The sequence below is a fragment of the Chroicocephalus ridibundus genome, chromosome 12 (assembly GCF_963924245.1).
Source record: "Chroicocephalus ridibundus chromosome 12, bChrRid1.1, whole genome shotgun sequence".
Classification (NCBI taxonomy): Eukaryota; Metazoa; Chordata; class Aves; order Charadriiformes; family Laridae; genus Chroicocephalus; species Chroicocephalus ridibundus.
The window spans coordinates 5,334,938-5,351,202 of NC_086295.1; the positions used below are offsets into that span (position 1 = coordinate 5,334,938).

The 16,265-nt window shown below is 65.2% G+C and overlaps 2 protein-coding genes across 2 annotated transcripts; both read left to right on the top strand.

The window, feature by feature from the left end:
- Window positions 1-30: 30 nt before the first annotated feature.
- On the top strand, window positions 31-7,953 carry XKR7 (XK related 7). The gene is made up of 3 exons (XM_063350191.1): window positions 31-548; window positions 6,695-6,894; window positions 6,995-7,953. The coding sequence occupies exons 1-3, from the start codon at window positions 118-120 to the stop codon at window positions 7,945-7,947; spliced, it is 1,584 nt and encodes a 527-aa protein (XP_063206261.1). The 5' UTR covers window positions 31-117; the 3' UTR covers window positions 7,948-7,953.
- Window positions 7,954-11,908: 3,955 nt separating this feature from the next.
- On the top strand, window positions 11,909-16,144 carry CCM2L (CCM2 like scaffold protein). Its single transcript, XM_063350003.1, has 10 exons — window positions 11,909-12,018; window positions 12,308-12,475; window positions 12,802-12,885; window positions 12,973-13,156; window positions 13,899-14,353; window positions 14,448-14,583; window positions 14,712-14,775; window positions 14,943-15,090; window positions 15,235-15,373; window positions 15,592-16,144. Exons 1-10 carry the CDS (start codon window positions 11,989-11,991, stop codon window positions 15,870-15,872), a joined length of 1,689 nt encoding a protein of 562 aa, XP_063206073.1. The 5' UTR covers window positions 11,909-11,988; the 3' UTR covers window positions 15,873-16,144.
- The last annotated feature ends 121 nt before the right edge of the window (window positions 16,145-16,265 follow it).

Here is a 16,265-nt window from a genome sequence, read left to right on the forward strand (position 1 = left end):
CGGCGGGCGCGGGGCGAGGCCGGCGGGGGCGGGCGCTGCCGGGGCGGGCTCGGCGGCGCCGTCCTCCCTCCGGAAGTCTCTCCCGCTCCCTCCTTTCTCCTCCTCTCCCCCGACAACATGGCCGCGAAGTCGGACGGCGGCGGCGGCGGCCCGGCCGTGCGGCTGGAGAGCCCGGAGGGCGGCGGCGGGAGGCGGGGGGGCGGCGCGGTCCCCCCGACGCGGCGGTACCGGCTGCGGGACGGCTGTTGGGTGCTCTGCGCCCTCCTGGTCTGCTTCGCGGACGGTGCCTCGGACCTGTGGCTGGCGGCCCACTACTACGTGCGGGGGCAGCGGTGGTGGTTCGGGCTGACGCTGCTCTTCGTGCTGCTGCCCTCGCTGGTGGTGCAGCTGCTCAGCTTCAGGTGGTTCGTCTACGACTTCGCCGCCAGCACCAAGGACAGCGCCGGCAGCACCAAGGACAGCGCCCGCGGCCCCCGCGGCTGCTGCCGCCTCTGCGTCTGGCTGCTGCAGGGCCTCATCCACCTGCTGCAGCTGGGGCAGGTCTGGAGGTACGAGGGTATGGGGGGGACTGGCGATATGGGGGGATCGGGATGGGGCTGCTGAAGGGCCTCATCCACCTGCTGCAGCTGGGGCAGGTCTGGAGGTATGGGAGAGACGGGGGGACTGGGTTTATGGGGGGACTCGGGGTATGGGATGGTTGGGATGGGGCTGCTGCAGGGCTTCATGCACCTGCTGCAGCTGGGGCAGGTCTGGAGGTACGAGGGTATGGGGGAACTGGGGATACCGGGGGGTCGGGATGGAGCTGCTGCAGGGCCTCATCTACCTGCTGCAGCTGGGGCAGGTCTGAAGGTACAGGGGGGACAGGGAGTATGGAGCGGTCAGCATGGGGCTGCTGCAGGGCCTCATCCCCCTGCTGCAGCTGGGGCAGGTCTGGAGGCACTGGGGAGTGGCACGAGGGTCACAGAGACAGGGTGGGGATGGGGAGGACAAGGAGCCAGGATGGGGCTGAGGGGGCTGCTGCAGGGCCTTGTTCACCTGCTGCAGCTGGGGCAGGTCTGGAGGCATAAGGGTATGGGGGTACTGTATGGCCAGGGGACGGGGATGGGGCTGTTGTGGGGCCTCATCCCCCGGCTGCAGCTGGGGCAGGTCTGGAGGCATGAGGGTCATGGAGCCGGTCTGGGGCTGGAGGGAGTGGCAGGGTGCAGCAGGACACGGGCAGGGATAACAGGGTACAGCACAGAGGACACAGGTGGGGATGGCAGGGCATGCGGGGGAAGTGGGTGGGGGTGGCGAAGTGCAGCAGGGGCCCAGGTGGCTAGGGGAGCATGGGGATCAATTCCTCCGCAGCCACAGCAGGATGCATGGTGGGGGAGAGCCCCCAGCAGAGCCTAGCTGTGGGTGCGGGTGGGTGTGGGCAGGAGCTGTGGGTGCCGGCAGGAGCTGGCTTGAGGAGCCCACATCCCAGCTGTATGGCACAGGCCCACCGTTCCTGTGGCTGGGCAGTGCTGGGCCTACTGGGGGGCCTGCCTGTCCATGGCAGCCAGGCGCTGGGGTGTGTGGAGTGCTTCTGCCGGGCACCGAACACCTCAGGCTCGGATCCTTCTCCCAGGCACCTCCCTATGCTCCTGCTCAGAGCTCACCGCGGTCTGTGGGGTCGTGGGTGAAGAGGTGCCATTTGTCCTCCAGCCTGGCCAGGCTTCCCCACCAGGGCTGCATGTCTGCTGCCTGCCCCTTCCTGGGCCTGGGGGAGGGCAGGCTGTGCAGGCAGGGTGAGTGGCAGCTTGGCAGACTTGGGCAGGCTCGAGGCCCTTTTCCTGCTTCTCTGCAAACCCTCCAAAGCCTGAGCTGATGATTTATTGGCACCTTCCTGCCCTGTGCTGTGGAGCCGGCACCACTCCCTCCCAGTTCCGCTGAGCTCCATCCTCGGGCGCTGGGGAAGAGCTGTGGCTCTGGCACTGAGCTGCTTCTCAGGGAGGCCGGTGCTGGGAGGGGAGTGGAGACAATGGCAAATTCCCGGAACAATGCTCTGAGCAGAGAGCACTCCCGGCTCAGGTTTCTGTGCTGTTTCCCCTCCTGAGCTACTGTAGTACAGAGCTCCTCCACTCCCTGTTGTCTGCATGCGTTTGTTCGTCTGCTGCTCTTCCTGGGATGCTCCTGGGATGTCTAACTTTGTTTCACAGTGCAGCGCGCACTATGCTATAGAGGCTCCTACTCCTTTTCTTCCCAACACAGCCACTGCCTGACCCTCCTCAATCCCATTCTATCTCCATGGCAGCTCTTGGTGTACACTGGCTGTAGGACGGGTGCAGACTCTGCCTTAATGTGCTGGAGGAGCTGGTGAGGGAGAGGACTGGAGCTCTCTGGCCCACCAGTGGCTGAGCCTGCCTGTAGCCGGTCTTGGCCCTGGCATCCTGTGTGCAATTGCTTGATTCTGGCCTGAGCTGGGGCCGAGCTGTGGTTGTGGGCTTTGCTCCCGGTGGTGTCAGCCATGCTCTCCTGATCTGCTGCACCACGGAGGCTCTTAAGCCAATTAAAGCAGTAACTCTTAGCACTGACCCTCCAGGACATGTTGGTCTCAAGCTGCAGCTGAGGCTCTTTCTAATCTCGGGATTTGGGATTAGCTCGGGTGACCAGTTAAATGCAGTTTGCTAAACCCATTAGGGCAGTTGGATCCGGTGCAGGTGGATGTGGCAGTTAAAGAAGTGTTGAATAAATGCTGCATGTGAAGGGAAGGCTTTTCCCTGGCCAGGGCAACATGCCCCTCACCAAATATCCCCCCTTCCCTGATTTATCTGCCTCTTCCCTGCCTTGCGATCACCTCGGCAGGTCTCAGCCCTACCAAATCCATCACTGCACAGCCACGAGCCCCAGCTGTGTGTCAAAGACCCCCAAATCACAAAAATACAGCTGCTTCCCAGCTGCAAAGGCAGCTCCAAGCACTAACTCTGAGATTATCCCAAATTAAAGCTGCTGCAAGAAGCTGCTGAAGCTAGTTGTCATCAGTGCGTTCATGATGCACATACAAATACTCCGCCACGGATGCTCTCCGGTGACGGTGACAGTTGCATGACCATGTGCTCGTGTAAGCAGCAGCGGCACACTGGGGGGCTGCTTCTTGGATGGTTTTGCCACTCAGGAAATGTTATCCCCTCTGCTCGCAAAAAGTCACCAGCTCTTTCACCCAAGAAACGCCGAAGGGAAGGGATGCTGCGCACGCCATGTGTGCCTCCCACCCAGCAGCGTTCCCCAGGTTTCCCCTGACACCTCCGTGCGCTGGCAGTTGGCTGGTGTGTCTCTGCAGGTTGCATTGTGCTGGGGACAGCCCTGCCTGTGCCCTTTATGCCCTTGTGTCTCTTTAACCCAGGGTCACACCTAGTTTGGCTGCCTGGGGGTCACCAGGGCCAGACCCAGGGTGTCCTCTCCACCTGCAGGTCCTCCCTGAAATGCCCCCATGAGCCTGTGTCCCCCCATCCTCTGCTGGCATGGGGACCTGGTGCCACCCCTCAGTCCTGTTGTCAGTCCAGTGGGGCATGGACAACCTCAGTAGCTCCCGGGGTGGGCTCAGGGGGGGTGTCAGATCTGGGACCTACATGTTCCGCCCTCAGCTCCTTTGCTCTGTCTGCTCAGGAGCTGCCTCAGCCCTGGGAGCACCCAGCTTTGGGCTGTCAGCTTGTCCTGCTGCAGGACCCAGTGCTGGGGTCAGTCACTTGCTGGAGGTCCCCGCCTGGCCCCGGTGTGCAGGACAAGAGGGTTTTTAGGGCCGGATTGAGCCTTTCCCTGAGCATGAGTGGCCTTAGCTGCTCTCATCCACCCTGGGGACCCAGGGCACGTTGGGGTGTGGGGACAGTGGGACACAGGGGCTTTCATCAGCGCCATGATGTGCCAGCCAGGCGCACGTGCAGCTCTCCCTGATGACCTGACTTGGCGGGATGTGTAAGGGATTAAAATGGCTGCAACAGGGAAGCAATTTTCTCCTTCTTTAAATAAAGGATTAAGGGATGATATCCCAAATTACCTTCTAGGAAAATCACACTCCGTATCGCTCACTCTTAGACTGGGGGGTCCCTCGTCCTTTTCCGTCTGAGGATGATGATTAGTGGATTTGGTTATAAAACAGGCCAGGCTTTTCTCCTTGCAATTCTTTTTTTCCAGCACTTGAAAACTGGAGTCAGTTGCTGGGAGTTGGGGGCAAACGGTGACACTGACAGCAAACCCAGCCATGCTGGGGCTCTGGCAAACCTGGCCATGGCGGGGCTCCAGCAAAGCCGGCACCCACCCGAGCCCACCGCCTTCCCACTGCAGGGGTTTCGTTGGATTACTCTTTGTAATACAAAGGAGGGAGCAATTAGCCCTGAGAGCTCTCGCGGTCGGTTTCTGCCTCATCATCAGTTTTTTGAAAATTAAATGATCTTTTTTTCAAGTGATTGATTCTGTATTTCCCATGCAGCTGCTGTGGCGCTGGGTTGGTAAGCGCTCACCGTGCGCTGTCAGCGTGGGGATGTTTCTCTGGGCTGAAACACCACGGGATGATCAAATGCATAACAAATAAGAACCAACATTTCATTCTGGCAAGTTGATGGGAGATGAAATCTCATTTTAATGAGATCTATGGAACTGACAGGAAGATGGGAGGATAATTGTGCCCCCACTGAAAGCTGGGGGAGGCCGCGGGTCACTTGTTGAGCGGCTGAGGAGCCGGGGACGGCGCGGCTCTGGGGTCTCTGCACGGGCAGCTGCTGTGCGCTGCAGATGGCAGGATGCCGGTGCTGACGAGCCCAATTAGCGAGACTGATTACAGGGAGAGGATGAGGTCATCAGCATCCACGTCTCACTCGCGCATGGGTGCCCTGGGACCATCAGTGATGCCCTGTGGCATCCCCGGCTCTGCATTGCTTCTCCCGTTGCCTTCCCCCCACGCTGTGCCCTCTGTCCCTAGGGGGGTCTCCCGGTTCACACCCTGCCAGTGAGGGGGGGTCCATCCCCAGGCCCTTCTGCATGTCCAGGAGCAGCGCCTGGCATGGAGAGGGGCCGGAGCACCATGGTGCTGCGATGCCAGCGGTGGCCTGGCATGTGAGGTGGTGGCAGCACTGGTCTGGCTGGCCACAAGCAGGTGGCACCAGGGTGCGAACTTGTGCTGGGAGCCCCTTTGCAGGGCTGGGAGCACCGGCGTCATTGCCCCCGGTGTTTTCCCGTGGGTGAGCTCCAGTTGTGTTCCCCCTGGTTCACTTCGTGCTGCTCCATACAAGGGCCGTTAAGGAAAGGGAGGCAGGAACAAGGGATGGGCTGCAGAAAAGGCTAAAATTAGCTGCTCCCCCCAAAGTAGGGGGTTAAAGCATCATTTTGACACAGGCACAAAGAAGCCGGCAGGGGCCTGGAGCTGGACTGGCTGTGGGATGGCCCCTGCAGCCACCGGCACCCGCTGAAACTGCGGCGGAACTACTAAAATCGTGTTATTTGCTGACAGCAACTTCTTGCCCCGTAGCCAGCTCTCAGGAGGGCTTTTCGGCGCTTCCAGCAGGGCAGGTGGGAGGGGATGGGCAGGTGGTGATGGGGCTGATGACGCATCAGCGGCTTTGCCGGGGAGGACCACGGGAGCCCTGTGGGACCAGCATGACCACCCTGCCCTCCTGCACGCTGAGTGAGCCAGCGAGGCTGCCCGGGGTGGGAGCAGATGGCAGCGGGGTGTCACGGAGGCCTCGGTGGTCCCAGCTGATGGCTCCCACTGCGGTCTCAGGGCTGTGCAGCCCAGGGGCAGGAGCACCCGGTCATCCCTGCAGCGGGAGCAGGGCCGGCTTCTGCCTCCTTCCGCTGACGGATGAGCCAAAAGTGCTGGGATCAGGGTTTCTCCTGTGCTCCGGGCTAATGGAGTCGGCTGGCAGCACTTCCCGGAGCTGATGGAGAGGCCGTCGCTCTGCGTGACGGTTTGACTCGGCTGGGAGGAAGCTGTATGGCCCGACATCCTCCCGCTTCATCCTTCTGTTTTCCTCCTCATCCGGCTCCCTCTTTCCCCTGAGGCAGCAGAGACACCGGATGCCTGGGAATGCCCTGCCTGTCCGGCTCCGTGTCCCCTCCTGCGGTGCCTGGATCTGGCCCCGTGCCGTGGGGAGGGGTCCCCGGTGGCGGTGACTCAGCCGGTGCATGCGTCGGTGCCACGCACACCTCCGCTGACCCCCGTCCGACAACCAGATGGCCAGGGCCAGTGTGTGCGTGCACCCGCAGCCCTGCCAAGAGCCCAGGAGCTTCCCGCAGGCACCGCAGCACGACCAGCTGGTGCCTCCATCCCGGCCGGGGCAGGGGGAGGCAGGGTGGGCTCTGTGCCAGCTGGAACAAAGATATCCCCTTTGAGAAGCACCGGGGGCACCATGACGGCTGAGTGGGCACCGTGATGGCCGGGTGGGCAGTGGGGTGATGGCCAGGTGAGTCCCAGGGCAGCAGGGTGCTGAGCTGGCTTTGCAAAAACTGCCCCTTCCCGGCACCTCGGGGCCCCCGGGGTGGGACAGGGATGTGCTCAGCATCACCATCGCCCTGCAGCCCCGGTGTGGGGGACTTTCTGTGGCCCCGACTCAGGGGGGAATTGCTCACTTGAGCAGGTTGGCAGCGGTCACGGGGCATGCCTGGGATGGGCAGGGGGAGGTGAGCTCAGCTGCCCAGGCAGCAGGGGCTCCTCTCACCCTCCCACCCCCTCCTCATGCAGGTACCTCCGCACGCTGTACCTGGGGCTGCAGAGCCGGTGGCAGGCCGAGCACCGCCGCCGCCACTTCTACTGGCGGATGATGTTCGAGAGCGCGGACATCAGCATGCTGCGGCTGCTGGAGACCTTCCTGAAGAGCGCGCCCCAGCTCGTGCTGCAGCTCAGCATCATGGTGCAGCAGAACAGCATCGAGCCGCTGCAGGGTAAGGGACACGGCCCCGCGGCAGGGGACAGGGATGGCTGGAGGGGGGGATCTTGGGCTGCCGCAGGCTCTCACTGCCCTTCCCTGCTTTGTGTCCACAGGGCTCTCAGCCTCGGCCTCGCTGGTTTCCCTGGCATGGATGATCGCCTCCTACCAGAAAGTGCTGCGAGACTCGCGGGAGGACAAGATGCCCATGTCCTACAAGGGCGCTGTGGTGCAGATCCTGTGGCATCTCTTCACCATCGCCGCCCGTGCCATCGCCTTCGCCCTCTTCGCCTCCGTGTTCCAGCTCTACTTCGGCATCTTCATCGTCACCCACTGGTGCATCATGACCTTCTGGATCATCCAGGGCGAGACGGACTTCTGCATGTCTAAGTGGGAGGAGATCATCTACAACATGGTGGTGGGCATCATCTACATCTTCTGTTGGTTCAACGTCAAGGAGGGACGGAGCCGCTACCGCATGTGCATCTACTACGTCATCACGCTGTCGGAGAATGCTGCCCTCACCGTCCTCTGGTTCCTCTACTATGACCGCAAGACCACCTCCGACTTCGACGCCTTAATCCTCGTTTGCGTGGTCAGCTCCAGCTTTGCCCTCGGCATCTTCTTCATGTTCATCTACTACTGCCTCTTGCATCCCAATGGCCCCATGTTCGGCCCCCACTCTGGGGGCTGCATTTTCCGGCAGCGGCCGGCCCCGGTGCCGGGGTCCCCCACGGACGCCGTCACCAGCCCTCCTCGCTCGCTGCCGCGGACTACAGGGGGGGAGCGGGAAGGGGCGCCGGGGGAGCGGGACAGCTGCGTGCCTGTCTTCCAGGTGAGACCCTGTGCCCCACCGGCGCCGGCCGCCCGCGCCCCGCGGACAGAGGGGCCCGTCATCCGCATTGACCTGCCCAGGAAGAAGTACCCAGCCTGGGACGCCCACTTCATTGACCGGCGCCTGCGAAAGACCATCCTGGCGCTGGAGTACGCATCGCCCACCACCCCGCGCCTGCAGTACCGCACCCCCGGTGCTCCCCAGGAGGTGCTGGAGTATGAGACCACCGTGTAGGGCAGGGGATGTGGGGCCGTGGCAGGGCCCTCCCGGTGCCATCCTGGCTGCCCCGCGTCTTCACAGCCATTTGCCTTTCTGTTGGGTTTGCCGGTGCTGCCGTGCTGCCACGCTGAGCGCCCCGCGGGTGGGGGCCAGGGAGGTCTCTTGGTGCTATGCCCTCCCATGCCACCCTCCTGCAGCCGAGACCCCTGTCCTACCCCGCAGCGGCCACCCCAGCTCCCCCCGGGGTTCCTCCTTGCCAAAATACCTCACCGGTGCCTCAGCCCAAAGCAGTGGGTGCTGTGGCCCCACAGTGCTCGACCGGGTCGGCGGTGCAGGATGAGGACCGGGGGCACCCCCGGGCTGGGGGCTGTAGGGGCTGCGAGGGGCCTGGGGCATGGTGGGGCATGACATGGCCCAGGTGGGCAGCACGTGGGGACACAGGTGCAGGGGCTGCCCCATGTCTGTGCCGCGGCGGGGCCGTGGGGCTGGAACGTGGCTGCACTGGGGTGTGTGTGAGGCTCCTGTCACCCCCAGGGAGCTGGGGCAGGGGACTGCCAGGGTCCGGCCAGCCCCCCTGTGTCTCCTGTCTCCCCCTGCCTTGTGATGCCATCCATGGGGGAGTCCCCTCATCTCCATCCTTGGTCCCCCTGGCTTGAGTTTGAGCCATGCCCCCATTCCACAGGTCCCTGCTGTCCTGTGGGGCGCAAACCCTGGCTGGGGGAGCCCCTCACAAGTGGGCACCAACCTCGATCCCCCCAGCATTGAGCTGGGCCCCCGGCTCCAGCTGGGGTGGCAGGGGATGGCTCCCCCTCATCGTACCCCCCAGTCCCCATGGGAACCGCTTCATCTCATCGGGTTTGTTTTCACCTGAATAGTGACATTTTGTGTGACATTTTCTACCTCCGCTGAGGCCGGGGGAGGCAGGGCCTGCCTGGCACTGCCGGGGGGTGTGTGCGGGGCTGCGAGCATTCCCAGGGCTCCCCAAAGCGGGATTCACCCCACAGCCATTCTCCCCTCCTGGGTTTAGCACCGCTTCACACCTGGGAGCATTTCCATCCATCCCCGCATTGGCATCAGCCCCCTCCAGCTTCCCAGTATAAATGTGAGCCGGGATCCTGCTCTCCCCTGCCTTCCCCCCTGCCTGCCCCCCTGCCTGCCCCCCTGCCTGCCCAGGGGAGCGGGGCTGCCCTGGGCTCCGGGATTGAATGTGTCCCCTGGTCCTGCCCGGATCCGTTGGCGTGTGCCCGCCCGAAGGGCTGTGCTGAATGTACCCTGTGCCCCCCCGGGGCCAGGCGTGTCCACGCGTGTGCGTGTGCATGTGTGTGTGTGTGCAGGGGGTGGCAGGGGTTCGCAGGGCAGGGGAGCTGCCGGACCCCGCGGCTGTGCACCACCTCGGCCCCTCGCCCCCCGCACCCACGGTCCCTGTGCCTTCCCCGCACGCCCCGTGCCCCCCACGCCGGTCCCGGCTGACCCTGTGCCACGGTGCCAAGCCCTGGGCAGGGGAGTGTGGGCATCCCCGCACCGGCCCCACCGTGCCACCCCACGAGGAACCCCACGAGGATCTGCGCCGGCCACGGGGAGGGCTGCTGTGGGGGAGCTGCCCCTGGGAACGGCTCTGGCTGCCACCCACTGGGACGGGGGTGGGATCCCCGAAGGATGGCGCAGGTGCCCATCCCTGTGGCACAGGGTGGCAGTTGTTGGTGGCATCACATTGTTTTTGTTTCCCATTTCTCTGTAGCTGGAAGGCCGGGGTGACAGCAGGCCGGGGTGGGCCATCGTTGGGGTCGCTGGTGCTAACTGGTGCTAACTGGAAGCCTCGGAAACCCTTTTGGAGGAGGGTGCAAAGGATGCCGGGGGATGGGCAGCAGGCCGGGCCCCCCGCGACCTGTATCCCTCCTTCACCGCCAGTGATGGGCAGACCCCGGTGGTGGGTGCCGACCCTGCCGGGGACAGCTCTGGGCGCAGGGTGGTTCTGCGGAAGGGTCTCATTTCCTCAGGGAAGGTCAGGGGCAGTGGCCGGGGGAGCCGGGCTGAGGCCGGGGCTCACCCGCAGCCCCCGCATGGGTGCCCAGGTGGCGGCATCTCCTTGCCAGGTCCCACTCATGGAGCTGGGGAGCCACCAGGGCTGGGTTGCATGGGGACTAGGGACCGGTGTGGGGCAGCTCCCCTGGCTCCCCCCAGCCCCATCCCCTCTCCCCGTCCCCCCAAGGGCAGAGAGGAGCTGCCAGTCAGGGCAATCTGTACCCCCCCTCCATACCCTTCACCCCTAGGGTTTGCGTGGGGACACGGGGGTTGCGCTGGCAGGACAGAGGGACACTTTTCTATGCACTCAAGCCACGGTACCCTCAGCCCTGAGCTGCTGTGGGCAGGGATCTCAGCAGCGGCAGGTGGCACTGAGCCATGCGGGGGGCACAGGGCAGCCATGGGACCCAGCCGCGGGGTTCAGCCCACCCTCCTGCCACCCACCAGGCCTGTGGTGCCACCTACCCAGCACCCCAGTGCCAGCGGCAGCAATGGGACCATGGCAACGGGGACCGAGCCGGGGCCAAGCCAGGCGCTGTGGGATGGGGGAAGCTCCAGGGGTGCTTGAGCTCCCACTGGGGACGGGGGTCCTGGTCCTTGGGGGGGTGTCATCCCAGGGGTGGCAGCAGGGCCATCCCGGCTTCAGGGAGCGGGGAGAGGTTTGGACTGGGGCCATTCATTCCCAGCGGGGGCTGCTGGGGGTCTCTGCCACGTCTCTGGCCCCTCCCCAGTGCCGGGACCTGGCGGCCACTGTCACGTACTGTAAATACTCTGTGTGCCACCTTCTTCTCTGGGACCCTCGGCGCGGGCGGGGGGGCGAGCGGTAGGCCGTGGTCCGTACCAAGACTTTTTTGTATACCACAAACTTTTTGTATATTTTTAATTTTGCTGCAACATGAGATATTAAATTCATTTCAATAAGCCCCGCCTGCGGGAACCTGTCCTTGCCAGCACCTCCGGCTCATGCCCTGGGCTCCGCACCAGGGCAGGATGCTGCCCCTCCGTACCAGGGTGCTTGGGGACGCTGGGGGACAGAGCAGGAGGGCTGCGGCGGTGCTGCCCATCTGGTGTCAGTGGCCCTGGCCGATGCTGGTGGCCGGCAGGGAAGGGGTGCGGGCAGGATGCAGCGTGCCGGGGAGGAAGCCGCTGGACACAGCCCTGTCCCTGTCGCCAGCGCTGCAGGGACAATCTCCTCCCTGCCGGAGGCCCCGATCCGTGGCTGATCCCCAGACCCACGGCGGGCTCAGGCTCCATGGCCAGCCGTGGGGATGGGGTGCTGGGTGCAGCTACGCGGGCTCCTGCCGGTGCCGTTCCCTGTGCTGGGGCTCCGTGTGGGCCTGGCAGGATGGGCCAGAGAGGGCCAGGAGCCTCCAGCACTGCCCCATGGTGATGGGGCTGATGTGGGGCTGTGGGGCAGCGGAACAGGCCCCAGACCCAGGGGGGAGCCCTGCGGCAGCGAGGGGCAGGGGCTGCTCTGCAGCAGGGTCCTGTGGGCACCCCCAGTCCCAGCCCCAGCCCCTGCTCTGGTCCCATCCCAGCCTATTTTGGCCCCTGCGTCTGCCCAAATCTCAGTCCAGTCCCAGCACCAGTTCCAGCCCAGCCCCAGTCCCAGTCCATGCCCCTGCTCCAGTTCCGTCCCAGCCGACTTCAGCCCCTGCTTTTGCACAAGTACCAGCCCAGACCCACTCCTAGTGCCAGCCCCAGCCCCAGTCCCAATCACAATCCCAGTCCCAGTCCCAGTCCCAGTCCCAGCCCCAGCCCCAGCGCCAGTGCCAGCCCCAGCCCCAGTCCCAATCACAATCCCAGTCCCAGTCCCAGTCCCAGTCCCAGCCCCAGCCCCAGCGCCAGCGCCAGCCCCAGTCCAAGTCTCAGTCCTGTCCTAGTCCCAGCCCAGCCCAGTCCCAGCACCCCCCCAGGAGGGGCAGGAACTCACATCCCAGCCATCCTGGTGGAGTTTCCGACACAGGAAAAGGCAGCGGCGCCGAGCGGGGCGGTGGGGGCGGCCGTGCTGGGAGGCAGCACCGCGGCCCTGCCATGGACTGCGAGGCCAAGAAGGGGAAGAAGGTGCGTGGGGCTGGGGCTGGTGTCCTGGGGGGCTGGCGGGAGGGTGGGAGCGGGCAAGACACATGGGGACACTGGACGAGTGTCCCCGCAACCCTCCCCTGGTGTGGTGGTGAGAGGTGGGGTCCCCACCTGCTGCCCCCCAAACCGCCCAAATGCTGCAAATTTGGGGTCAGTGAGAAGAGAGGTGACCAGCCCCTCCTCGGGCGCTGGGTGCCCGCGGACCCCCTGCATGGGTGCCGGGGTTGGACGCCCAGCGCTGACGCGTCCCCGTGCCCGCTCTCCCTCCCAGGGCTTTGTGTCGCCCATCAAGCGGCTGGTTTTCCCCAAAGCGGCTCGGAGGCCGGCGCTCCGCAGCAGCGTCTACCGGCGGCCGCTGCACTCAGTGCCCCTCTACCCCCCCGATTACCTGATCGACCCCCAGATCTTGCTGCACGACTACGTGGAGAAGGAGGTGAAGGTAAGGGGGTGGGAGGTCCCCAGGGATGCTCGGGGTCCCTGCCTTTGCGCGGTGGGGGTGACGAGGCCACCACACCACACAGAGGGCCACCACCCACGGTGGCCAGGAGGGTCCTGGTCCCCTCCCTGCCTGGGTAACACCCAGGGAAGGGGAAGGTGGGCTGGGGGTGCAGGAAGGACGCCCCCATTGCAGGGTCTCCCTGCACTCTGTGTGGATGTGGGTGCTCTGGGGGAGGCTCTGGGCCATGGGGTGGGGAGGATGCATAGCCCCAAGCCCCCTGGCCCCAACCCCCCCACCAGCTGCCCTGGGTTTTGTCCCCCCCATAGTTTTTAGGCCACCTGACATGGGTGACAGCCTCCCTGAACCCTTCCAGCCGGGATGAGGTGCTGCAGCTGCTGGACACAGCCAGGGTAAGAGGGGTCCCGACACCGCCCCCGTGTGACCCCCCTACACAGCTGGGTGCCCCCACGCCCCTGGTGTTTGTTCTGCCCCCGCAGCAGCTGAAGGAGCTGCCGCTGCAGACGACGCCGGAGCAGGACAGCATCCTCAGCCTCTCCGCACGCTGCCTCCTGCTCACCTGGCGCGACAACGAGGAGCTGATCCTGCGCATCCCCACCCACGAGATCGCCGCGGCGTCCTACCTGCGCGATGACGCCCTGCATCTCCTCATCCTCAAAACCGGTGCGGGTGTCTGGCTGGGCCAGCTGTGCCACAGCTGGTCCCGAGCGCCCAGTGTCCCCAGGCCACAGGGTTTGGAGCCCGGGGGGGGCGGTGCTGGGGAGGTGCTGGGTCCTGTGAGGGCAGCAGCATGGGCTGAGCTCAAAAGCCCTCACTGGCTCGGCAAGGGGCTTGGTGGGGGTCTGCTTTCCTGGGGCTGGAGCGGGGCACTGCTTCAGGCTCCCCACCATCTCTGCTCTGTAGGGCTCCCCGTCCTCTGGGTCACCACTGCCCCGGCAGGCAGGTCCCAGCTGTGCTCCCAGCCCCGTTGCCTTTAACGTCAGGAGGAGAGGAGGCTGGAAGTGACCCCTGTCCCTGTGTCAACCCCCCTCCCTGCACATGGAGCCCCAGGGGGGCACAGGGACTCCTGCGCTTTGATCAGCAAACCTGGGCTCAGCTGCCAGCCGCAGGCAGGGTCCCCGGGGAGGGGGCTGCGCTGCGCTGAACTCCAGCCTGCACACAGAGCGGTCCCCTAATCCCCTGCCCTGCTGCCCCTAATCCTCCAGTCTCCTGCCCCTAATCCCCCTGCCCCAGCCCCACTGCAGCCCCACTGTTCCCAACCCACTGGGGCTCCCCATCCCGTCCTCCCCCCATCCCTCTGCATCCCTCCCAGCCGGTGGGATGGGGCAGCCAGTGCCTGGGGGCCAGGCGGGGTAGGCAGCGCAGCCCCCAACCCTGATGCCCAGTCTCTCCTTCGCTGCCCCAGGCCTGGGGGTGGACCCGGTCCCTGCTGGAGCGCACCCCGAGGTGGCCCCCATTGGTTTGCCGGAGTCGTTCCCGGCTGAGAAGCGGCCGGGAGGTTCATGGCCGGAGGGTGGGCGGCTGGGGGGCCCGATGGAGCGGCGGCACACCATCTGCAGCCTGGACTGGCGGGCAGCGCGGGGTGGGCAGGAGGGCCGGCAGGGCGGCAGCCTGGAGCGGCGGCGGGGCGGCAGCTGGGAGCGGCGGCAGCGCGGGCGGCCCTCGGGCAGCTGGGAGCGGCGGCAGCCCTGCGGCGGCAGCTGGGAGCGGCGGCGGGCCGGTACCGTCGGCGGCAGCTGGGAGCGTGGTGCCGGCTTCGGCAGCTGGGAGCGGCGGCACGCCGGCAGCAACCCCCTGGACCCTCAGGACCCCTGCCCCGACGCCTACTCCAACCTCATCATCCTCGCCGTGCCCAACAGGGTGAGTGGCCCCAGCACAGAGCCATTTGCCAGCACATGGCCACCCACCGGCACATGGCCACCAGCCCACCCGTGCTCCTTCCCTCCCACTGCAGGACGCTGGCGAAGAGTCCTGCGCGCTCATCTGCCAGGTCTTCCAGATCATCTATGGGGACCAGAGCATCGAGTGCGTGGATCGCGCCGGGTACCACTACACCTCGACACCCACGCGGCCCTGGCTCTCCAGCAGGAGTGAGTGGCTGGGGACGGGCATGGGGATGCCGAGCAGGGTGGCACAGGCCTGACAGACAGGGGTGTGTTGGCCAGGTGCCACGGTAGAGGGTTGGCCCCACTCTTAGACCTCATCTCTCCCTCCCCAGGCGACAGCTGCCGTACGGACGGGACGTACGGCTACGACGCCGACTTCAGCTGCTGCAGCTCCTTGTGAGTCTGGCTCCCCTCAAGGTGCCCCTGCACTGGGGTGGGTGCCCCAGCCCCAGCTGGGTGCCTGTCCCAGCTGCAGAGATGCCCCAGCCCTGCCCGATGGTGGGTGCTGTGCAGTGTGGGCACACAAGGGGTGGCAGCACCCACTGACTCCCGTTCTCTTGCAGCAACGGCTCCCATGACACCTTCGAAGCGTATTACAGTGGCGCCTCGTCACCCTCCTTCCACCAGTCCCACCACAGCTTGGCCACCGCCTGCAGCGGCAGCGACCAGAGCAGCGCAGGGCTGGAGCAGCTGCAGGACTACATGGTCACGGTGCGGGGACAGGGAAAGGGGAGGGACCCTGCAAGGGTCTGAGCCCCCGGCACCAGGGAGTAGCTGGTGGGGTGCGGAGTTGGGGGGGCTGGGGCTGTGCACTGCTGGTGTCCCCAGTACTGACTTGTCCCCGTGTCCTCGCAGCTGCGCAACAAGCTGTCACCGCAGGAGATCCAGCAGTTTGCCCTCCTGCTCCGTGAGTACCGCCTGGGCACGCCGGTGCAGGAGTACTGCGGGGAGCTCCTGCGCCTCTATGGGGATCGCAGGAAATTCCTCCTCCTGGGTGAGTGTCACCCTAGTGTTGTCCATGCATCCCTTGGGGGCAGGGTGCTGCTGCTGGGTGTGCTCCTGGGGGTGTTGGGACCTCACTGCTTGCAGGGGATGGGATGGGATGGGATGGGATGAGCCCCCCTGCAAGCAGACAGTGGGGCTGGGTGGCATCACACCCCAGCGCTGCCCACCTGGGCAGGGTCACCCTGAGGCTGACGGTGCCCATGGCAGGAATGAGGCCCTTCATCCCCGACCAAGACATCGGGTACTTTGAGACCTTCCTGGAGAGCATCGGCATCCGGGAGGGTGGGATCCTCACCGACAGCTTCGGCCGCATCAAGCGCAGCATGAGCAACACATCGGCCTCGGCCGTGCGCAGCTACGACAGCTGGTCCTTGCGCTCGGAGTCCGAGTCCTTCAACCGCATGATCACGGACATCACCCACGACATCGAGGCGCTGGCACGGGATGAGGAAGAGGAGGAGGAGGAGGAAGAGGACAACTACCTGTGAGGGGGTGCCAAAACCCAGCTCCCTGCTCGCTGACACAGTGCTGCACCTCCAAGCCCAGACGTGCCAAGTGCCCAGCTCTGCCACAGTGCCTGGGACAGGGGATGTTGTCCCCCTGTTTGTCACCATGGGAGGCGACATGGGTTTCGCACCACCCTGGCAGCTCTCAGAAGGGCTGATGGCATCGCAGGGCAGCCCTGGCAGTGGGGGAGCCCCCGGCCGGCAATGCCATGTGCTGTAATTTCTGCAGATTGCAATTAAATGCCAGCACTGGGCGTGCAGCAGGTTCTTCCCTGGGGAAAGGCCATGCCAGGGTAGGGGGACTGCTGTGGCGGGGGGCAAGCTGGGGTGGGGGGATGATTGCAGCCCTGGCAGGCACTGTGCCACTGCTGGTCT

Bases quoted from the DNA above. Each gene is read 5' to 3' on its own strand.
- CCM2L (XM_063350003.1), top strand. From the start codon at position 11,989: ATGGACTGCGAGGCCAAGAAGGGGAAGAAG. The intron at 13,157-13,898 runs GTGCGGGTGTCT...TCGCTGCCCCAG, and splicing joins TCTCCTCATCCTCAAAACCG to GCCTGGGGGTGGACCCGGTC. The intron at 15,091-15,234 runs GTGCGGGGACAG...GTGTCCTCGCAG, and splicing joins TGCAGGACTACATGGTCACG to CTGCGCAACAAGCTGTCACC.
- XKR7 (XM_063350191.1), top strand. From the start codon at position 118: ATGGCCGCGAAGTCGGACGGCGGCGGCGGCGGCCCGGCCGTGCGGCTG. The intron at 549-6,694 runs GTACGAGGGTAT...CTCCTCATGCAG, and splicing joins CAGCTGGGGCAGGTCTGGAG to GTACCTCCGCACGCTGTACC. The intron at 6,895-6,994 runs GTAAGGGACACG...TTGTGTCCACAG, and splicing joins CAGCATCGAGCCGCTGCAGG to GGCTCTCAGCCTCGGCCTCG.